Below are 24,692 nucleotides of genomic sequence, written 5' to 3'. Positions count from 1 at the left end.
CATCATTTGTTGAGTCAGTGACAGCACCTAACTTGGTCATCTACAAACTTGGTCAGCCACAGGCTTTTTGTCTTTGCCTGGACCTTTCAGAAACAGATGCCAAACAGTAGAGGTCCTAGGACAGATCCCTGGGGAACTCCACTAGTGACAGGTCTGTTATCAGACATGGAGGTGCCTATTTTGATTTTGAGGTTCCTGTCGGTGAGCCAGTTGGCCACCCCCACCTGATGAGACATAGATTTACACCAAGTTGTGTTAGCTTTTCAATGATGCCCAAGTGGGGGATTGTGTCAAAGGCCTTGGCAAAGTCAAGGTAAGCTGTGTGTACTGACTTTTCCTCATTGAGGGTCTGGGTGACAGTCTCAAAGTTGTTAACCAGGTTCAACTGGCAATAGCTGCCCTTAAATCCAAACCAAGTGGGGTCAAGTTCTTGGAGATTGCATACGTCCTTGTTTATGAGATCCATAATAATGCGCTCCATGGCTTTACAGATCAGACTTGTCAAGCTAATGGGGTGACAGTGGCACCACCTTTGTGCAAGGGGATGACAATGGCAGTTATCCACTCTGCTGGAATGAAGCACAGGCTATGGTTGAGTAGGGTGCTCAATGGCAAAGGCAGTTCTTACTGGAGATGTTGCAGAATACATCCTAGTATACTATTATGTCCCATGGAAACTGTGTTCTTTTCCTTGAAAAGGGCCTGTAACACTTATTTATGGAGATGTGGGACAAGTATCACAGATGTCAAACTTTGGGGGGGGAGGGACAGGGGGCTGAAGTTTGCACTGAACTTATCTGCTAGCAAGTTGTCTAAATCAACAGGACCAGTGTAAGTGATCCTGTTAAGTACTAATTTGGGACAAACTTGAGCTTTGCTACGTTGGTTTCTGACATAACTGAAGAAGACTATAGTTTCCCTTTATTATCAAGGCTAGTTTTGATTCATATTTGGCCTTGGAGGTTTTCATTGGTGATCTAATTTGCTTATTGAGTCTAAGGAGGAAATTATTCCAATTTGGAATTTGTTCCTTTTTACCCTTGGACAACAGTTTCTTATTTTCTTGTAAAGACTGTCGATAAGAGGATGTCCACCAAATAGGTTTGTGTTTCCTTGAGGAGCAGGTTTTAGTTCTATTGCATATGGCTGAGTCCATGCAGTTGTACAGCTCCTTGTATATACTGCATTGGCATACTGTTCAGCATAGTTGTCTACATCCTCTGAAGGGGCAGTGGTGCGAAGCTACAGCCGCCCTCCCTTAGGAGATTGTAGTCAGCTTCTGAGAAGTTTTTTAGCTTGATTATGGCTTGGGTGGGCTGGGTGGAATAGAAACTTCAAATGAGACAGTCTGATGATCTGATCTCACCAGGAAAGAAATTACTATAGGAGTGGTGCAGCAGTCACCCATGTTGGTGAAAACCAAGTCCAGAATGTTATTTCCCCTTGTGGGGAATGAGATGATCTGCTCTAGTGCATTAGAATTAATGAAGTTGAGAAATCACTTAGAGAGTGCATTATTGCAAGAATATTTCACCCACTCTTTGGTGGGGTAGTTGAAGTCACCACGGATCAGGGTGTTGGAGGGGTACCTTGATGGAGTCAAGTAAATCCATGTAATAGAGTGGGGTTCCCAGAGTCATGAAGGGGGTCTATAGCTACCTATAACTTGGATGGGTATCTTGCCAACTGTCAGCTGTACCTGGAGTAGTTTCAGTGCATCATGCTGGCAAACCAGTCTGGAGGTGTGCCCGTCCTTAATGAAAATAGAGACTCCACCACCCTTAGTCTTCCCGACCTCATTTTGGGGGTTGTAATGTGTGGAATGAGGTACACCTTGATAAGGAAGGGGTGCTCTGCAGCCCTGCACCAAGTTTCCATGATCGCACAGACATTAGCATCTTCCAGTGCAAGGAAGGCCCCCAGGGAGTTCATTTTCAGGTTAAGGCTCCTAGCATTAAGCAGCATCACCTTCAATTAGCTTTTTGACAAATCTTTTAAGTTGGAAGGTTTGTCTATGGGACATTATCTAAAAGAAGCACAATGGGGGAAGCAAAATCCTTGTCCAGGATCTGGAAGCCCAGTGGTGACAGCTGAAGGCTTTCTCTGGCAAAGCATCAAGGCCTGTTGACAATGTCATCCCAGGCTGACATACCGGATCCCTTTGGAATGACACCAGAAACTCGGTCAATTATTTTTTGTTGGTATTGTGGTATAATTCTTGGTGAAGGTAGGACGCTGCTTGGGGCTAGGGTCACACCTGCCTGGAACACATATTCTGAGAGTTCAGTCATGTCTCTCTTCATATAGTCCAGGGAGGTATGTCTCAAGTCATTCACACCAACATGTACAATGACAGAGTTGGACTTATACTTGTTATGGAGAGACTGAAGTGCGTGCATGATGTGGTGGATTCTGGCACCAGACAGACAACTGACCATGACCTTCTCCTTGTTGAGGGGGCTACTGGCATGTCTCACAACTGAATCACCAATGACTAGTGTGTTTGGTTTATTGCGTCTTGTGGGCTGTAATGGTTTATTGTTTTGCCTTATGGGCTGTGTTTGTGAGACACTAGTGTGTGGAATGTTTGTGAGTGTGTTTTGGAGGTCTCTGCTGTTTAGGTAAGTTTTTGAGGACCTCTACACAGGTGTGTGTGTGTGGTGCTTGGCTATGTGATGTGTGTGTGGGTGTGGTGGTTTTGCTGGCAATCTTCTCTTTGTCAGGAGTACTGACTGTGGCGCGACAGAGCATGGACTCCAGGTTACTGATGTACATGCATTTCTTGCAGGTAGAATAATTATGTGCTAGGAGAATAGGGTTGTCAGTAAACATGAGGCAGTTGCTACACTGTCTCATGATGCCCATGTCGACCAGGCTGGCAGGAGAAACTGATGGGAATTGTGTTCAGATGAAATTTACAGAAAAGTGAGTGAGAAAAAGAGTCTGAACTAAAGCTGAAGGAAATGGGGACTCAGCTTACCTGGGAAACAAAGCAGCAGAAGAAACCATGTGTACTGACAAGACTGTGTGGGAGATGACACTGAGTAGGAAAGACATGAGAAGTACAGATTATGAGGACAGCTTCTGCCTACCTCTAAAGTATTTTTTTTTTCTGTCAATATTAAGGACTCATAAAATGGGAAAGGAGATAGACAAAAGGAAGTAAAATTAAATAGCTTCTGCAGGTAGGACAATAGATAAGATTTCTGCTGTCAAAGAAAATGAAACACTACTTGGGTGGTGAGTTGTCAAAAAAAAGCTGACAAACTGATCTATGACACATCAGGCTTGGCTCTGAATTTGTTTTTTTACAATGCTCTGCATCATACTGTTATCTAACTTTCAGACCAAATGAAAATTAGATTAACCTGTCTGAAAACACTCTTTAGTGTAAACACATTTAAACATGTCATGACAGAGCACTTACCTAGTGAGGAATGTAGTGTGACCAACATCCAGGGACACAATAAAAACAAAGAAAGCTGCAGTGGCTGACGATGAGGACTGTAAAATGCTTTTTAGGGCACTGGCAATATGCATTAATTCGTGATAAAAAATCATTAACATTTTCCACGACTTGATTGTCTGACAGGTTGTCAACCCATTTTGGAATTCAACCACTAAAACTTCTGATAACTGAAGTATAATGAATCTAAATACTTGTGCTTTCACATGTATTGTTTTAACTTCCATTTGTATTTTTGGGAAAATAATTTTTCTGGCAGCTTATAGTACAATACTCCTCAGACATGAATACTTATGCTGACAGGCAGCAAATGCCATGAATGTTGCAAGTTATATTTGTATATGTATAGCTTCTATTTTCTCATTTTGTTTTTAGCTCTATCCTGCTACTAGATGTCTATGCCTACAGTTTGTCATGCCCACATGGTTCACAGCTCGGACATACTCCTGTTTGTTCTTAATGATGCTCAAATCCCACTGCAACCATTAAATGTCATTGCCCTGCAGAATACAGGATTGTAATGCACATTAAACCTAATCAGTTACATTTTTTTGTGCTGCATTTCAGTATACATGGAAGTCTTGTACACAAGTTGCAAAACATATCCCTAACAACTAATGGGTAAAACTAACAGCCTCACTGTTTGCTAACTCCTAATGGCTTCAGTGCCACTGTTTGAGCAGTAAAGCGATGATGATGGATGCTTCCCTGGCACCCTTTGCTCTAAAACAAAGAAAAGACCCCCACCACCCACTCCTCTTTTAACTACAATCTGGCCTAAAATCTAAATGTGACAGATTCCAACCAGAAGGAGACTTGAGCTTGACAGTGTGCTAATTTTGTTATGCTGTGTAAATCACCAGTCCATGTGGTTTATATTTGTGCAAAGTTTCACCTTGTTACATGAATAGTGTGCTGTAGTACAACAATGTATACTTGCTATTGAGGACTGTGTACGTAACATTTTTATTTTTACATTTACATAATTAGATTTGGTCTCATAAAAACTACTTTCTAATACAGTTAATGGCCCCATACTGCTGGTTCTCCAACTGATAATTCACAATAAGAATAGTAAAAAGATTAAGCATTATGGCAAAATAACTGTAATAATGTACAAGGTTGAAAGCTGACCGACTTTGGTCCATGACTGTGCTTCATATATTACAGATGTGCACCTACTTAAGCCTTAATAAAATTAGAGACTGGATTAATATTTTAACTTCAAGAATGCAGAATAAAAGTTTTATATACGACTTTAGCTATTCCTTTATCTATTTATAAATTGTCATTCCTGGTTTTATCTTGCTGAAAGTCATTCAATGTGTAGGATACAGGTAGCTGGGACTTATCTCAGCATTCAGTGAGTGTAAGGCAGGAAATTAGTCCTGACTAGGATATCAGTCTGTCACAGTATGAACATGTACATCTACAAACAGACAAGCAGACACACACATCACTGTATGTCTTTGTGTAGAACATTTGGGACAAGTGAATGGTTCATCGTGGACCTAATAAAAGAATCCATACTGACTGTGTCATAATCAATTGCCACAGTTGCTGTGTATTTCAGGTGGCTGCATATCCTACCCACAGACCACTACATTTTGTCCGTTTACTTCCTGAGCTGCACATTACTTAAACATGGAGCAGGGGAAGCAGCTGCATTACATATTACTTTTTTTTTTCCTTTCCTCATCTCTGTGCAATCTAAGAATAAGTATGTTTAAGTTGCAAGGGGTACAGTGATGTTAATGGGAGCTTGCTCCCTGAAAAACACCATTTACTTGTGCTATTTTGCTCAGTGAATCTGATGACCTGTGTGGCCACTCAGACAGTGCAGGTTTCAGTGACTGTGGTTATTTCTTGGTTATACAATCACCAGGAAGTTCAATTTGGGTTGTATTGCAATAGCCAGGCTGTGATGTATGGGAACAGATGCAAATTTGGCAATGAGATGTCCAGTGACCATGGAAATAAACCCCTGTGGACCTGCAGACTCCATGAAAAAGGTACTCTAGCCAAGAACCTAGAGATGCATGTACTGTGAATCAGTGACACTAAGTCCTGTGCTGGGTGCATGTTTTACATACTTCACAAATGTATCTGAGCAGTTTTGTTTCAGCTGTAGCATCATGCCTTGGTCCTCTTCATTTGTGACATGACCTATTTGAATATTTGGGCTTTTGTATTCTTTGCATTTCTCTCTCTACTATGAACAAGCATTAATGAAATGCCTACATCTGCAACGCTGGTTAGCTTTTGTAACAGTATACACTATTCCCAAGACCCTGAGAATGCTCAAAACAAGCAGTTGTGGTAAACAAAGTATGTACACAGAGAGTTTTAAAATCCACACATGGAGCATAACATTTCTACTATATTTATAGGTATAAAGTCATTATTTTAAATGAGAATCAGCTATTTCATATTCATTTTTTTCACAGTAACTGTACCACTTTAGGACAGCAACAACCTTTGTTGTATGAAGATTTTCCCATGATTATGAAGAACAGCTCATGTTAGACATCTTGACTTGACAAGTATACCATGATTCAATGCACACTCAGAGACTGAAGGTACTTACCACAGATGTTAAGAACTACTGGCACAAACCAATGACCAGTACCACCCTGCCTTATCTTACTCTGTGTACATTAGCTCAGTATCCAAAGTGTTTATGCACATGGGTTTTGAATCAAATGGACCTCAGAGTTCTTAGAGCACAGCAGATGATATTTTCAGGGATGAATATACACACAGTAACTGTTGCATATAAAAAATATCGATGCAGTTTGCGTACATTCTAGTAAGTCATTTCTGTCAGGCAGTGAGGCCCCATCTTAGCCAACATCTGTCTTCTACTGCAGATGACAGGGAAGACAGAGCATTTATTTTACTGAACAGAAACTATTTGGTTTCTACAAACACAATAAAATGAAAGCGTTATGTAGCAGATGATGTACTGTGCAAGAAGTTGTAGCAACATTTTACCTGCAGCCTAAGACTTTCATTTTCCTTCTCCAGGACTCGCTTCCCATATTCCAGTTCTTTAATTTGGTAGTCTTTGTCTGATTCTTGGTTTTTCATTGAGAGAATCATTTCTTCAAGTTTTCGATTATTTGATCCACCTTCTCTAATAGTATCCTAGAGAGACAATGTACTTAAATGAAAACAGTTACTGATAAGCAATCACTATCCTGACTAGTAAGTTCACAGCACATAGATTGTTTTGTTATGTTTGTTGTACTGCTGTAAGAGATTTTATACTCCCTTTCCAAATGCTGCCTTGTAATGAAAAGCACATAATGGCTAACTCAGCATTACAGTGGAATATTTCTATCTGCATTACCATTGCCTAAGATTTAGCTAATGACTTAGATTCTGGATGGTTGGCTGGAGGTGGTGATGGGATAAATCAGGCTACTGACATGCTCTTTTTTTTTTCTTGCAAGGGGTATAGGGTAAGATAGAGAAGTGAATATCCATATTGGAGACTAGGTAAATCTCGGTTATCCTTGAAGAGCATCTGCAAGAGATTAGCTAGGAACTACTGCCTCTGGTCAGCCTGTGGGATGGTAAGAGCATAAATAAATCTGTACACTATGATAAAAACTGACAAGGATAAACCCACACTTCATCCGATGGTCTGTTAATGTCAAACTTTCCAGACAATGAGGAAAATGATCTGAAAATAAGTCGGGTAAAGCATCAACAAGCTAATAAAGGATGCGTTGAATCACAGGGCAATAACTGGTATTCCTTAGGGGTCACCCCCCCAAAATTAAAAAAAAACCTGTGCAGGATGTGTTTAGATGCAAGAAGACTGAAGCTACTAAATTCTACATGCAGTATAAAGTATTTCTATTTCAACAAAATACCACCAGGTTATACCTACTAGTTGGCACTTAATGGAGTACACTTTTACTGGTGGCTAAAGTGATACACTGAAGTTGTATTATCATGTACTTTTGTCATGTAAATTTTTTCAGTATTAAAATCCACTACAGATCAACAGATGTCTCTGCCATACTTCTGTTCTGCATCCTTTCAAGGGGTGAACTGATTTCTGGTGCCCCATCTTAAGAAACCATCAAGAGATGGCAGCTGGAAACAAGGACGGTCATCATACACCAGTAAATGGATTTTTCTTGTTATTTGATGTTTTGTAGTCTTAGAGCATATACTGTATGCAATGCACATTAATAAGGGTGTGTGCACAATGCCACACAAACATGTCGTGTGCTTAATTTGTCAAAAACTGCATTCATTTCAGCCTACCCCTCCTCCATGTATGAAAGCTCCTGTGACTGTAAATCCACACAACAATCTCTGGACACTTGGCCTAACCTCTTTTCATCTAAGTTTCATGACCTTAATATATTAATCCCCCCCTGAGTCACAGACACTGTAGAAGATTTTTTTATTCATCCAAAAGGTTATTCATTGATGGGACTCCACTCCAGAAAAATCATCCATTGTAACATAGTGGATGAATCCAATATGTCATGTACAAACTATTCTCTGAAGAGTCTGTAGGATGAACATAAGCCAGCAGAGATCTACAACTTACACATGCAAAGTGGAAAGACTAAATGAGAAAATCAATTTCTTTATCTGTGGTAGCTGAAAGCCTAGACAATCTTGTAACTGAAGAGGCAAATGAAAAAAATAAAGACTGCCCTGGTCTGAGTTTGCTGCACTGAGTGTTAAATAAAAAGCTGTAATGCACAGTAGAAAAACACACACTAGGGGTAGCTGATCTGCACACTGTCTGATAAATATAAGTTGATTGTGGATGGTGGCAGAATGGTTTTACTGCACAATGACTGAAAGGATACACTGCCTGGCATCACAGGAACACTGCTGCAAAGTAGCTGAACTACTTCACAGCTGAAGGGATGCATGGGTTTATGGGTAAAAGGTAATAATGGCTGAGCTCCTGTAGTGGCCAATAGTTCCACTTCTGCAAACGGTGTCCAAAAGACAATATCACCTAATAGATGAACAATTTGATTGCCTAACAGCTGAAGAATTACTATACCTGGCAGGTAAAATGTTATACTGCTTGGTGTTTAAATCATAAATACCAGTTTGTCTGAAGGACTTAAATAGCCAGTTGTTAAATGGCTGAACCGCCTCCTCTTGATGAAACACTGGTGGCAAGTGTGTAGTCAGGTGTTGCACTGAAGAGCCCAACTTTAATATATTCCTTTTACAGAGAGATAAAAAAACCTTTGATTGAAAAACAGACAAAATAATACTACACCCCAAATCCCCACTTATCTTCTCTTTCCAGAACACTTCCTTCCTAATTTCTCTCTCCTCATATAAATTACCACAGAAACCTACATTCAAATATTCACTTTCATGGACCAGCACTTACTACATAGCTCACAGACATGTTTTTTTTGTCCGTTTTAATGCAAGACGAACTCATCTTACATAATGTGGATAAACCTAACTGGACAGGTGCACTATTTATTCACTTAAACAGACCTTGATCAAGTTTACCGCACTTGCCTAATTAAAAAATTAATAAAACTATGTTTTTTACAATAAAACCTTTTGAAGTTTCCACAATTACCTTTGAAACAGTACCCACCTTGTTCTTTATAACAATCTCCAGACTTGGCATACCACAATCTAGTATATATCCCAAGGCTCAACTGTTCAGTCAGTTGTGTTTTCACTTTAAACAAAGATAAATCTGAGGGAAGATTATTGATATAGACGCCCCCAGTATGTTGACAATCTTCAAAGTAGACAGGTAAATAACAGCAATTTGAAATGTCTTGCAAGACAAATTTTAGAAAGCTGTTTGCCTGATTTATTAAAGAAACAATTTAAACACTAGTTTAAAGACAAATTCTTTGCTTTTTGTTACCTCTCAAAGATTATTACAGTGTTGTACCCTTAATATTTGTGAAGCTTAATCATATCGCTTCACAATTACCAACAGTTGGGGCTTACTCAGGTCCTTCCTTAATTTTTCACTCTCATATTGAGTTAATCCTAAGCAAGCATTTAAACTCACCAATTTTCTTAAACCTGACACATGGTCCTCCTTTGAAGAAACGCATCTTAGTACCCAGACTTGAATATGCATAACTAATTTTTGCACTAGCCAAACCCCAAAAGACAAACACTTTGAAACTAACTATGCAAAGTGTATATATATATATTTATTATACTAGCCAAACTAAGGACCCATCACTGCATTCTCCTTAACACCACTAATAAAGCACCTATTAGAAAATAGAAGTCTTCTGTTCAGCTTCATTATCAACAAACTGCTAAACAATAATTTATACCCCTTCCCTGCAAACAGGCTCCGTACTCTGCCCACTCAGATCTTTATAATACTAATAATTTCCACTTGTATAATACCCATTTATATCATTTTCTAAAGGAGCTTTCAACATAATTGCAATGGAGGCCTTTAACAATATCCCTATCCTTACCAACCTGGGTTACCAGTGTTTCATTGCTTCTCTTCACTATTTTACCCGAGGCTGTGCCTGTAAGTGTTCCAGGGCAACACTAACTTCAGTCCATTCACTATTTAATCCCAATGACTACAATCACATGGAGACGGACATCTGCCCTTTAATATAATCCTCCTAGTAACCTTTTCTTAATCTCCTTAAGCCTTCCGTTTCACTTTTGCACTGTTTTATCAACTTCTCAATTTCACTTTGGAACCTATATGTCAAGCAAGTCTTTCAATTAACAACTAACATACATTTTTATAAATACCTGTATATGTACAGATTTATAATATGTTAGTGTGTAAATGGCAGAGACTGTGGGCCAGATTCAATAAAGCCTACAATAAGTGTACACAATAAATTGTTGCATCTTTCGGCTTTTCCCAGTTAGGGGTCACCACAGCAGAAGTCTGGTCCGCTAATGATTGGCAGTAGATTTTTACATACTGACTTGCCAGGACTGACACACAACCTTCAATGAAGGTATGCCCATTCACACGTCTCCACACAGAAGATGCTTTTAGCTGAGAATCGAACACAACAATGTCTTACTGTGAGGCAACAACGCTACCGCAGCTATTCAATAAAATTCTTATATTTTTGTGCTTTCTAGTCAAAGATTACATTAAGTGTACATGTAGTCTACACTTTGTGGTAACCTGATGAATCCCTGTCAATATTTAAAGCTGCAAGAATATCAGTAGGAAAATTAAAATTAGGAAGAAAAAGGTGCGAGTTATGTCTATGTTGTCTGTTCACCCAGAACACTGTACACTTAGTATAGGCTTTATTGAATCTGGCCCTGTGCATTCATTCAATACTGCATACCTCCTGTTCTGTGTATTCATTACTGTGCTTTATACTTATTACTGTACATGATATAATACAAATATTACAACATTGTACACCTACTTATAGACTCTAAGTTAACTGATTTGTAAAAAGCCTTATAATTAATGTGACTGCTGCTACTGTCTGCCTTTGGAACAGGTCATAGCTAAGATGGGTCCTTTAGTAAGCTCATTTTCCTGGTCAAGAAGTGCAAATAAACAGACAGATGAATGAATGAATAAATAAATATTAAAATGCTGCAGTGGCTGCACTTAAAGATTCACCAAGTTCGGTGAAGGTTGGTCACAAAGGCTGTACTGTATGAGAGGTAAAAGGCTGTAATTCCCAGAGGGCGGAAAGTTGTACTAGCTGTTTTTTGACTCCCACTTTGACTACAGAAGGAATAATTTCAATCCATTTTCTTTCCAATCACAGCTATGAATACTATTCACTCAGATGGATGTATTTAGGTCAGTTTTATGAATCCAACCTAAAAATGATTCGGTGTTACACTCAGTCATTCCAGATACATTGAGATGTACTGAGCTCATAATGACACAAATGCCTTGTTCTGCCCTAAGGACTGCTGGCAGTTTGTTCTGGTGAGGTGTTTCACATCAAAAACAGTTCCCTTTTAAGTCTGTAACCCCAAGGGTCACATGGATTCTGACCTTGCTATATACAAGGCCTAACATCTCTATGCAAAGTATTCTGCATATTCTTTTCTGCACACCCGATCATAATGTTTTACTCGTTCACTTTGCAGCTACAGGTAAGGAACTCTCATTCTAACAAAACTTTTTCCATTTTCTTCACTAGTTCCAGTTCATCCAGGTTTATGGCACAATGTAAAAATACAGTTCCTCCTCCTTTGTATTACCAATAAGTTCTCTCAGGATTCCCTGTCCTACAGTACTGAGAGTAACTGTAAGTACATAAACTGTTCTATGAAGCTCAGAGTATGGCTCTGTGCCATGGAATGCAGCTTTTCATGGTGTCACTGATACAGTCCTAGTATAACAATCCTGATGTTCATCGTGTTTCACTGTTGCAGTCATTACACTTGGGTTATCCTGCCATCAGGCGGTCCCGCAGTCGGCCAGAGTTCCAAAGTCTTGGTCCAGCATCGGTTGCTGTCGCCTCCTCCCCAACATCAGTGCGTCAGGGGTATATAAGAAGCAGCCAACGCCATTTTCTTCAGTCTTTCTTGACGGACGGTGTCCAAAGCAAAAGCAGTTCGCAAGTGCCAGTAGGCCAACTCCTGAGATATGAAATTCGATTTTCAGAACCGCAGTCTTCAATAAAGCTAAGTACCCCATTGGGGAAACTTTTTCTTTCCTCAGACTGATGTCAGTAAAAGTTAATGATTGTATTTCTTGTGGGAAGCAAATACCTCATAAGGATTTTCATTCTTACTGTATTCCAGGCCTAGGCCCAGATCACAACGTCACTAGTTGCCGGTTTCAAACGCACTATTAAACGTCGGTTTGATTTTGCTCGCCATTACTTTGGCCGAAGGTTTAATTATACCATGCCATCGGAACAACCGACAACCAGAATTCACAAAAAATGCAAAGATAAGGACAGGCATCAGAGGCCCAAAACTGATGATGAAGCCTCTTCTAGGCCAGTCGCCGGTTTTCAGTGAGGCGCTTTCGCAGCCCCTGACACCCACTACCTCAGAGCCGCAAGCCGAGACAGATTCCCACGTGAAGTTGCCTAGGCCTCTGGATACTCAAGTTGTTGGGCCTACGGAGCCTAACCCTTCAGATGGGTCCAGAACCGCTGAGCAGGCATCGGCTTCTGAGGGTGTTTTCAGACCTTCACAACTTTCCATTGCATCTACAGCCAAGTCTAAAGCTACATTAAAGACAAAGAAGCAAGTACAGCATTCACCTGGACAGGCCTCCATGCCTAAAAAGCAGATGCTCAAAATGGCCAAAGACTTAATTATTTTGATCAGGGGTTCCCTGATTCCTCTTCAGACCAGGGATATTCTTTACCCCCCTATGAGGATTCTGATGCTGAAGAATCAATTCCTTCAGCCTCTCCTCCTGAGGATTACTCTTTTGGGGACACTTTACATATCATGGGGGAGCATTTCCATTAGGAGGGCCAGGATTACTCAGAATCCAAGAAAAGGCTCAGAGACTTTCTTTTTTTTACCTCAGCACAGGCCCTTGCTATTCCTCCAGTGTTGGACATTGTGTTCTCTGAATCCAGTTTAAATCCAGATACTTTACCCCCTGCTCCAGTCAAGCCATACAGGTACTACAGAGTCCCTGACTTTCACAAATTTCTTTATAAAAACCCTACTGCTGACCCAGAAACTATTTCCCAGGGTCCCAAAGGGGTAAACGCCTCCACGGCTAAAAATCCAGTTCCCTCGGACAGGGATTCTACAGCATTACACAGATGGGGGAAGAAAGTTTACACCTCTGCATCTTTAGCTTTGAGGGCTTTAAACTGCCAGTTCCACGTGCTTAAATATCAACAATATTTACTGTCTCAGTTAAAACAGAAAATGAGTACAAGTGCAGAACAACCTGATTTTAAGGAAATGCAGGATTTATTGCATGCAGCTGAACAAGTGGGAAAGCATACTTTGCAATGTGGTTTTGATTCATTAGAAGCTTCTTGTAGAGCAGCAGTTACAGGATCTGTGATTTGAAGGCATGCTTGGTTAAAGGAACAAAGCTTACCAGATCATGTTAAGGCAAAATTATTGGATGCTCCTTTACAGCAAGATATTTTATTTGGTGTTAAGGCAGAAGAGGTATTAAAGAAAATGGAGGATAAGGGGAAATCTATGCAAACAGTGAAGGATTTCTTACAGGTACAGCCACCACAATTTAGCAGGAATTGGCCTACAAAATTGGTCCTTTCCACTGTCAGACAGGCCACAAAGAGGCAGATCTCAGCCCCTAGACTCTTACAGACCACGACAGTGGGATGCTTCAACCCCAAAAGGAGGTGAGGACAAGTCACAACCTTACAGGAAACAGTCCCAATGACTTACCCCTTCCAATGCCAAACTCTTCCCTTTTGGCAGCTCCCTTAGGGGGGAAACTAGCACTTTTTTCACAAAACTGGCAAGCAATCACCCAAGACAAATGGGTGCTGAATATTGTGTCTCAAGGTTACAGGTTCCACTTTCACACTCTACTAAGGCTAAAAGGAATGCCAGACCTGCCACAAAATCAATGGGCAGAGGTACAAAAACAAATTACAGCCCTCATGGACATGAGAGCTATTCAAAAAGTACCGCAGCAGGAACAAGGATTCTACTCAAGACACTTCCTGGTACCCACAAAGGACAAAGCCTGGAGACCCATACTAGACCTTTCCACTCTAAATACTTATCTGGATGTTCCAAAATTCAAAATGTTGACACTACAGCAGCTCCTTCCCACGTTGGGCAAGAAAGCTTGGCTTGTTACTTTGGACCTCAAAGAGGCATACCTGCATGTCTCTATCAGACAAAATTGCAGAAGATACCTCAGATTCATAGCTGGTTCAATGCACTACCAATTCTTTGCACTGCTCTTTGGCTTATCTACTGCACCCAGAGTCTTCACCAAGTGCCTGACACCAGTAATTGTATTTTGCAGACAAAAAGGAATTCAAATATAGCCATACCTGGACGACTGCCTGATTCAAGCGGAGACCAAGGACATTCTTCTAAAGCATCTGGAGTTTGTAAAAAAGTTAAGTTGCCTAGGGTACACAGTAAACAAAAAGAAGTCAAAACTAGTGCCCTCACAAGAGAGAATATTCCTGGGTGCCAGCTTAAATACAACGGCCCAGATGGCTTATCTCACACCAGACAAAGAAGGACAACTGACTCAGTATTTTCAATTGATGGCAACAAAGTCCCAACTCCCTGCAAGAAAAATTGTGCAGGCCTTGGGATTCATGGCATCCTGCATATTACTAATTCCATATGCCAGACTGCATATGAGGAAATTACAATGGTACCTAAAAAGTGTTTGGACACAACACTCTCACAGCTTGGAAACAGTAATACCACTAATTCCCTGCCTACAACAGGAGTTTCGATGGTGGGAACAGGCATGTCAACTCAACAAGGGTCAGCCATTCACTCTTCCCACAGCTAGGCAGACTAACAGATGCTTCGGATTACGCCTGGGGAGCACACATGGCAGGAAAATGCATTCAGGGCAAATGGACCACAGACCAAATGCATCTTCACATCAATCAAAAAGATGTTGGCTGTACAAAGTGCCCTAACAGCTTTCAAGGACCTTCTACATCCAGGACAGACAACACCACAGTAATGTGGTACATAAACAAGCAAGGGGGCACTCATTCTTACCCCCTATGCAGACAAGCCATGACCTTGTGGAACACAGCTCCAACTTATCAAGTTCATCTGCAAGCACAATTCCTGCCAGGAAAGAAAAATACTCTGGCAGACGACTTAAGCAGAAACATCATGGATCCTCACGAGTGGAAATTAAATCCACACGTTTTCAGCAAGATAATGCAAAAATAGGGGTGCCCGGACATAGATCTCTTTGCCTCCCCACAGAATTGCCAATTACAAAAATTCTGCACAAGGACTTATCACACACAAGCATGGAAAGTGGATGCTCTTTTGTTCGGCTGGAAAAGCCTAAATGTTTATGCCTTCCCACCTCTGTCTCTCCTTTCAAAGGTACTCCTAAAAGCCAGACAAGAAAAAACACAGATTCTGATTGCTCCAGACTGGCCACACCAGCATTGGTACCCAATCTTAAAGAACTTAGCTCAAGGCCCACCTTGGATTTTGCCTCAAATCCCATACCTTTTGACTCAGCAAAACAATCAGATCCTGCACAGTCAGTTCAAAACCTTAGCCCTGGCTGCATGGCAGATTCATTACCCAAACAGACAACACCTCTCTCTAAAGCTGTTATGGGTGTCATTTTGGAGGTCAGGAGGCCTAACACCAGGAAATCTTATTCAGAAAAGTGGAAGAGATTCTGTGCCTGGAAACAGGCTCAAAGCCTTGACCCTCTTGTCCCAAACATTTCTCAGATACTACAATACAGATACTACAATACTTAACTGAGATGCTGGACAAAGGACTATCCTTCTCATCCATTAAGATCCACGCTTCTGCCATCTCGGCTCATTACAACATAGATCCTCCTATTTTCTCTCATCCATTGCTAAAAGCAGTACCTCAGAGGGGCTAAAAACATAAGACCGCCCCGGAGAGCACCAACACCTACTTGGGACCTCAATTTTGTCTTGGAAAAACTCACTTTACCTCCTTTTGAGCGAGCCAATTCAGCAGAATTAAAATATATATCATGGAAAACTGCTCTGCTACTGGCAATAACCTCAGCACAAAGTCTCAGAACTACAGGCACTAATGGCAGTGGAGCCTTTCATTATTTTCCACCAAGACAGGGTTTCCTTAAGAACAAACCCTTTATTTATGCCTAAGGTGATATCCAGTGTGGCTCTTAACCAAACTATTCACTTGCCAACATTTTATCCAAATCCCCAGAATAAAGGGGAGAGAATTCTACATTCCTTGGACATTCACAGGCAATTACACTTCTACTTGGACAAAACAAAAGCTTTCAGAAAAACTGAACAATTGTTTGTATCTTATGCTGCAAGATCACAGGGAAAGGCTATTTCAAAGCAGACCATTTCAAAGTGGATAGGACACTATATCCGGTTCTGCTACACACAGCATGGGAAACCTGTACCATCTAACATTAGACCACATTCCACCAGGGCAACTGCAACTTCTACTGCCTAACTTAGAGGAGTACCTACCAAAGACATTTTGGAAGGTGCAACTTGAAGTTCAGTGCACACCTTTACCAAGCATCATCACTTGCCTCTTTACTCTAGATCCAGAGCTGGCTTCGCCACTGCAGTGCTGCAGGGCCTCATAGCCACACCAAATCCTCTATAGAACCAGCCACCCTGTCTCAGCTTTGGGATTCAACCCAAGTGTAACGACTGCAGCAGTGAAACACGATGAGCATAGTACAGTTTTGTACCTACCATAAATGTAGATGTTAGAGTGTCTTCACTGCTGCAGTCTTGGTTACCCACCCGCCATCCCCTCTTTCTTAGCTGTGGCTTATCTATAACTTTCTACACTATACTACCTATGTGGTGTATTTGCTGGTTACTGAAGGTTTTTTTACCTTATTGTATGTTTTGTAAGCAATATGTATTGCCTATCTTTTTGGGGGCACATGACATCTGGGGCAAGAAAAACTGAAGAAAATGGCATTGGCTGCTTCTTATATACCCCTGACGTCAGGGAGGAGGCGACAGCAACCAATGCCGGACCAAGACTTTGGAACTCTGGCCGACTGCGGGACCACCTGACAGCAGGATAACCCAAGTGTAATGACTGCAGCAGTGAAGACACTCGGAGATCTACATTTATGGTAGGTACAAAACTGTACTTTGCTCAGCTATAATTTAGGGTCACTGGGACTGAATCTCCTGTACTTAGTGAAGTCTGTGTATTCTGTTCCATCCTCCTGGTATCTGCAAAGTACAGTTGTGTACACTTACCATAAATGTAGATGTTCAAGTGTATTCACTGTTGCAGTCATCACATTTGGGTTATCTGCCTGCAGGCAGCCCTCAGCCAGCCTGAATTCCAGAGTCTTGGTATTTCTGCGTCGGATGCTGTTGCTTCTTCCATGACATCAGGTCATCAGGGGTATAAAACATGTAGCCAATGCCATTACATCAGTTTCTCTTGACCCAGATGTCAGGTGCCCCCATAACAGGGAGCAATTACACAGTATGGAACACCCCCAACAAATAGCAAATACACACAATATAAAATATGCCAAACAAAAAAGATAGATAAAAGCAGAGAGACATCAGGGGGCTAGAGGGAGGGTAACCAAGACTGCAACAGTGAATACACTCGAACATCTACATTTATGGTAAGTGTACACAACTGCACTATGTTCTTCGTGTTTCACTGTTGCAGTCATCACATTTCGGTTGATTCCCAAAGCTAAGGAAGGGTGGAGGCAGTTGAGGAGCATTAGGGCCAGCAATGAGGCCCTGTAAAACTGCTGTGGCAAATCCAGCTCTGGATTTAGAGAAGATAGGCAAGTGGTAATGCTTGGTGAAAGTATGTACAGAGCTCCAGGTTGCAGCTTCCAGGATGTCCCTGGTAGGGACTCCTCTGAGAAAAGCAGTAGTGGTAGATGCAGCCCTGGTGGAATGTGTTCTTATCCCCTGTGGGGTAGGTTTTACATGCTGCTTGTAGCAGAAATGGATGCAATGTGCTATCCATTTGGAAATGGTTTGCTTTGAAATGGCCTTCCCCTCTGCCCCTGCAGCAAATCTGACTAGCAGCTGGTCAGATTTTCTGAGAGGCTTAGTCCTGTTCAGATAGAATCTAAGCTGTCTGTGCACATCCAGGGAATGCAATATCCTTTCCCCTTTATTCTGGGGATTAGGGAAAAAAGGTAGGCAAATGAATGGACTGGTTCAGAGCCACACTAGATACCACCTTGGACATACATGATGGATTAGTCCTGAGGGAAACCCTGTCCGCATGGACAATAATGAAGGGTTCCACTGCCATAAGGGCCTGCAGTTCAGACACTCGTCTTGCAGAAGTGATGGCTAGAAGTAAAGCTGTTTTCCAAGAAAGAAATTTCAATTCTGCGGTAGCAGCTGGTTCAAAGGGGGAAGAGTACGTTTCCCCAGTACAAAGTTTAGGTCCCAGGCTGGAGTGGGAGCTCTCCTGGGGGGGGTGGGGGGGGTCTTAAAGTTTGGCCCCTCTAAGGAATTGTTTTAGCAGGGGATGAGAGAAGAGGGTTGGCTTAGTATTGTAATGTGCTGATATGGCTGAGGCATTAATCTTAATTGAGGAGAAAGACAGGCCCTTATGGAGCATTTCGGTTAAATAATCTTGAATACGAGATAAGCTGGACACCCCTTGAGACTGGCTCCAGGAACAGTATCTTTTCCACTTTTCTGAATAGGATTTTCTAGTACTAGGCCTCCTTGCCTCAAGAATGACATCCAGCACCTGCTTACTGATGGTTGCTAGAGGTGATCTCAGGGGATTAGCCAGACTGCAAGGCTCAGGGTTTGAAGCTGAGGGTGCAGAATATGGCCCACCTGCCGGGACAGCAGGGAAGGAGTCTGAGGCAGGTGCCATGGCTGTAGCACTGTCAGACTGCACAAAAAAGGGTACCAGTGCTGGTGTGGCCAGTCCGGTGCAATCAGAATTGTCCTTGGCTTGTCCTGTTTGATCTTTAGCAGGACCTTCGAGAGGAGAGGCAGAGGGGGGAAGGCATAAACTGAGAGGCCTTCCTAGGTAAAAGACAGGGCATCCACTTTCCAAGCTTCACAGTGGGAAGTTCTGGTGCTGTACTTTTTCAGTTGGTGGTTCTGAGGGGAGGCAAACAGGTCTACCTCTGGAGTCGCCCATTTGTTCCTCAAGAGCTTGAATATTTTGGGTTCCAGCTTCCATTCGTGTGGGTCAATGAGATTTCTGCTTAACGCATCTGCCAGTGAATTTAGTTTGCCTGGCAGTAATTGAGCTTGTAGGTTCACTTGGTTGCCCAAGGCTGTGTTCCACAGTGCCATGGCTAGTCTGCAGAGTGAGTAGGAATTGGTCCCCCCCCCTGCTTTTTATGTACTACATAACTGTGGTGTTGTCTTTATCAATAGTTGTCCTGGAAGAATATGGTCTTTGAAGGCTGTCAGAGCATTCTGTACAGCTAACATTTATTTTTGATATGCAGGTGCATCTGTATTGGGTTCCATTTGCCCTGAATACACTGCCCTACCATGTGAGCCCCCCATACATAGTCTGATGAGTCTGTTAAGGATTGGCCGGCAGGGGGTAGAGTGAAAGGGAGTCCCTTGTTGTGGTTGCAGGCCTCTGCCCACCAAAGGAACTCTGCCCTTAGGCAAGGGATGATAGAAATCATTGTTTCCAGGTCTTGAGAATGCTGACACCATAGACTTTTTAGATACCATTGAAGTTTCCTCATATGCAGTTTTGCATATGGAATTAAAAGAATGCAAGAGGCCATGAACCCCGGGGCTTGCAGGATTTTCCTTGCAGATAGCTGGGTTTTTGTGGACAGTAGGTTGTCAAACTTGTTTCTCTGCAGTGAGGAATGCCATCTGGGAAGCTGTGTTCAAGCTTGCTCCCAGGAATATAATCTGTTGGCAGGATACTAGGTGTGATTTCTTCTCATTGATTGTATACCCCAGTGAAGTTAGAAATCTCTTAACAAATGCCAGGTGCAGTAATAGCAAGTCCTGACTCTCTGCTTGAATCAGGCAATAGTCCAAATATGGGAAAATCTGAATATTTCTCTGCCTGCAAAATGCAATGGTTGGAGCTAGGCACTTTGTGAATACCCTGGGCACAGTAGATAAGCCCAAAGGGAAGTGCAGAGAACTGATAGTGCATGCAGCCTGCCCTGAAGCGTAGGTATTTCCTGCAAGACTCCCTTATGGGGATGTGCAAATAAGCTTAAGTCTAGGGTTGCCAGCCAGGCATCCTTGACTAGCATAGGAAAAAGCTGTTTAAGAGTTAGCATTTTGAAATTTGGAACCACCAGAAAGGTGTTGAGGATAGACAGATCCAGGATAGGATGCCAGGAGTTTTCTTTTCTGGGAACCAGGAACAGTCTTGAACAGAAACCTTGTCCCCTTTGTTCTGCTGGGACAGGTTGAATAGCCTTGATGCTGAAGAGAGAGAGAACTTATTTTTGGGCCTCCACCCACTGGTTTGGGGGGAGGTCTGGCGATCCACTTGGGGATGGGAGAGAGTGGAAGTGGAATCCGTATCCTAGGGAAACTATGTTTAAAACCCATTTGTCTTGGGTAATGAATTCCCAGTTTTTTGCATGCAGGGCAAGCTTTCCTCCTAAAGATGCAAGTAGTTGAGCAAGGCTTGGAAGAGTTAAGGATAAGTCATTGTGCAATTTTTCCTCAGGGGGATGGCTTACTACTCCCTGCTTTGGAAGTAGGAGCCCCCCACTGTTTAGATTTGTGCATAGCCTGAGACTGAAGTCTTGCTGGTCTGCTGCTCCTGGGTTTGGACTGAAGGCCTGGAAGGGACTGGAAAGGACCAGTTCTTTAAAGGCCAGTGCCTACTGAATCTAGGTGGCTGTACTTGTAAGAAATCTACAGTTTGCATAGATTTAGCTTTTTCCTCCATTCTTTTGAGGACTTCTTCCATCTTTTTGCCAAAAAGGCGATCTTGGTTTAAGGGTGCATCCAGTAATTTAGCCTCAACATGATCTGGCAAGTTATGTTCCTTAAGCCAAGCATGCCTTCTAAGTACAGACCCAGTGACAGCAACACTGCAAGATGCTTCTAAAGCATCAAAACCACACTGCAAAGTATGTTTACCAACTTGGTCAGCAGAATGCATCAAGTCTTGTAAATCTTTGAGTTCAGCACAGTCAGGAATCAACATCATTGTCTGTTTTAGTCCCATAATATGTTGCTAATACTTTAACATATGAAACTGGCAATTTAAAGCTGTAATGGCCAGAGTAGTAGAGGTATACACCTTCTTACCCCATACCTGTCTAAAGCCCTAGAATCCCTGTCAGAAGGGGTAGGATTCATGGCAGTAGTAGCCGTAATGCTTTTAGGTCCCTGGGAAATGGTCTCTGGATCCACAGTAGGATTTTTGAAGAGGAGTTTGTGAGAGTCAGGTACTCTACTGTACCCATCAGGTTTCCTGGGAGCTGGGGCAAAGTGTCTGTGGTAATGCTGGATTCCAGGAAATCATCATCTACAACCTCCAGAACAGCAGGGATAGCCAGAGGCCTCTGCTGAGGCAGGTTTAAGAATTCCCTAGGTCTCTTTTTGAACTGTAAATAGTCCTGGCTTTCACAGCGGAAATGTTCCCTAAGGGTATGCAAGGTTTCACCAAAAGAAAAATCCTCTGGAGGGGAAGCAGAGGGAATGGAATCCTCTGCATCAGAATCCTCATAAGTAGATAATGGTAAATCATGGTTGTCAGAAGGAATATCATATTCCTGATCAGAAGAATTAGAAGGAAAATCAGTTCTAGGTCTCTCAGAGGGGGAAGGCTGGCTTCCCCTAATTAAGGTAATAAGGTCTTCAGCCATTCTAATCTTTTTGTTTTTGAGGCATGTGGGCCTAAGAATGTGCTTTGGTAGTCAGTTTTCTAGGTGTAGTACGAGCTTTAGGCCTGAGAAATTCCGTATTTTTAGCTTGACACAAAGTCGTCCGTTTAATATGAAAATCCTTAGGCCTGAAAATACCTGCAGAAGCCGGTGCCTGCAAAGCGGCTCAGGACCCATCCAAGGTAGAGACATCCATAGGGTCCATAGTCGAAGAAACATCTCACGGCATACCGGACTCCAAGTGGGTCTCAGCACAGGCCTGCAAATTTGTAGAAGCGGGTATCAGGGGCTGTGAAAACGCTTCACTGAGTATCGGCAGACTGGCGACTAGCTTAACGGAAGCGTCGTCTGCATTTCTGGACCTATGCGGTCTGTCTTTATCCTTACGCTTTTCAGAAGATCGGTTGTCAAATGACTTAACAAAAGCCAATCTGGAGTACAAAGATAGAGAACAAAAGTATTTAGCTACAACAATAGCCTGACAACTAATAGTTTGGGCGTTGACCAAGGCACAAAACTGACAGCGAGGGGCATCATAGTCTGGGCCTAAACAGGTGACACAGTAAGAATGAAAATCTCTATGAGGTATTTGCTTTCCACAGGCAAGACAATTATTAATTTTTTTCTGACACTGGTTAAAGCAAGAAAAAAGGATGCCCAATGGGGTACTTATCTTTTTGAAGACTTCAGGTCTGAAACTCAAAAAAGAAAATTTCAGGAGTCGACTGACCGGCACTTGCGAACTGCTTCTGCTTTGGGCACAGCAAGAAAGACTGCTGTAATGGCATCAGCTGCATGTTTTATACCCTAGACGACCTGACATCATGGAAGAAGTGACATCATCCAATGCAGAAATCCCAAGACTCTGGTATTCAGGCTGGCTGAGGGCTGCCTGCAGGCAGATAACCTAAATGTGATGACTGCAACAGTGAAACACAAAGAACATCTACACTACCTTGACTACAGATTCCTTTATTAGTCCAAGCTTATGCTTCCCCTCTTTCCCTGTACTTTACCTGTTACATTAAGCACCTCTTATCTCAGAGACCTGATATGCATATTATTGTTTTGTCCATCATTATCCTGCTGCCCAACCAGTGTCTCATTTATTTTACTTCACTCATGGCATGGACTGATCTTTCTATATCAACTGAGTACACTCTCGTTGTTAAAATAACCAAAATAAAAACAAGTAAAGTAATAATGTAAATCACAGATTCTGGAATTCAATTGTTTATGATAGGTAACAGAGGTCATCCAGAAAGCTTGAGTCAGGTCTTCTGTCACCCTCTGGGGCACAGGTGGGATACAAGTAACAATATCCTATTTGAAAATACTACTGCTATTCAAACTACTTGAAACTTCAAAAGTGCATCTTTATTCCTCCCAAAGGGAGGGCATATGAGAAAGAGACAGTGAGAGCCAGAGTCTGCCAGATCTGCTAGCTGAAGTGACTATCTGGACTAATCTTTTGTACACTGTTACAGGTAACATGCAAAAGTTGGCACTGATTAACTTACAGGGATTCTTTAAAGAGTCTGCCTCCTTCAAAAGGCATTTGCCAAGAAAAACTGATATCACAAACCAGCCTTCAGGAATGCTGATAGTCCACTCTGGCATGCCACTGCCCCAGGTCTACATAAGTTCAGGACCCAGAAGCAGAGGCTGGGCAGATAGGCTTTCAATATTCAAATGTGAAAGGAAAGTGCCCTGGAAGTATCCATGACAACAAATAACTGAATCCTGCATATAATGGAAAAGTCCCATGTCCCCTCACTGATACAGAAATATGGACAATACCCCCTTATCCACTGATAAGAACTCAAGCATGGTTACTCAATACTCAGTTCAAGGTTCTGGCCAATTTTTAACATGCAATTAGATAACCAAAAGGATCATCCTGTTTCTGAGGATACATAACTACAACAGCACATCATGGCAAGAGGAGTATATGTCTTAAAAAAGATAGCAGGTACAGTCCAGAAGCTAAATACATCAGTAACTATCCTGGTAATCAAGGAGTCTGCAGACCTGGAACTATTTTGTTTGGAACATTACCTGCAATTGGCGGTTGTTCTCTCTCACAGCTTCCAAGAGTTTCTCATATTGCTTTGCTTGCTGATCTTTAAAATTCAGGTCCCGCTGTAGGCTCTCTTTTTCTGAATCCAGTCTCTGTAAAGAGATAACAGTAACATGTCTAAATTTGTTTGCTGTGTGTTCAGAAAGTGAGGTAGATGGTATAATATGAGTCACAATCCAACTCTTTGCAACCAGAAATATAACTATGAATAACAAAGCTGCAACAACGAGCACTTGGATGAAGGCTTCTCTGTGTGTGTATATATATATATATATATATATATATATATATATATATATATATAAAAACTAAGGGTAATGCTGCTCAACGGCAGAAGTCTAAATCTCAAGATGCAGGCACTCGATGCACTCCTCAGTATGGAAAACATTGACGTCTGTGCAGTAACTGAAACCTGGTTCAAGGCTCCTGAGAGCACCCCAGCGCTACCAGGCTATACCTCATGCTTTCTGGCCCCAAAACCTGGGCCAAACCACAAAGGGAGGGGGAGTGTCCATATTCATCAAGGACACCCACACCTCCAGGTTAGTAGCAACACATGAAGCATCTGAGACCATACAGGTGCAACTAACCATAGGCAAAACTGCTATAAAACTGGTAGCATGTTACAGGCCACCCTCCCAATCTCAGGAAACCCACTCAGCCTTCCTGAAGACATTGGAGGATAT

The 24,692-nt window shown here is 42.0% G+C and overlaps 1 protein-coding gene across 1 annotated transcript in view; it reads right to left on the bottom strand.

The window, feature by feature from the left end:
- The window catches only part of POF1B (POF1B actin binding protein), a 1,182,022-nt gene that overhangs the window by 97,406 nt on the left and 1,059,924 nt on the right, over positions 1 to 24,692 (bottom strand). The window contains exons 13-14 of the mRNA XM_044057755.1: positions 23,985 to 24,098; positions 6,461 to 6,613 (exon numbers count right to left, since the gene is read on the bottom strand). Coding sequence (XP_043913690.1) covers positions 6,461 to 6,613; positions 23,985 to 24,098 — 267 coding nt within the window. The remainder of the gene's footprint in view (positions 1 to 6,460; positions 6,614 to 23,984; positions 24,099 to 24,692) is intronic.

This window comes from Protopterus annectens, chromosome 15.part0 (assembly GCF_019279795.1).
Source record: "Protopterus annectens isolate FY-2018-M chromosome 15.part0, PAN1.0, whole genome shotgun sequence".
In the NCBI taxonomy this organism is placed as follows: domain Eukaryota; kingdom Metazoa; phylum Chordata; order Ceratodontiformes; family Protopteridae; genus Protopterus; species Protopterus annectens.
This window is presented reverse-complemented; position numbering and strand designations above follow the sequence as displayed.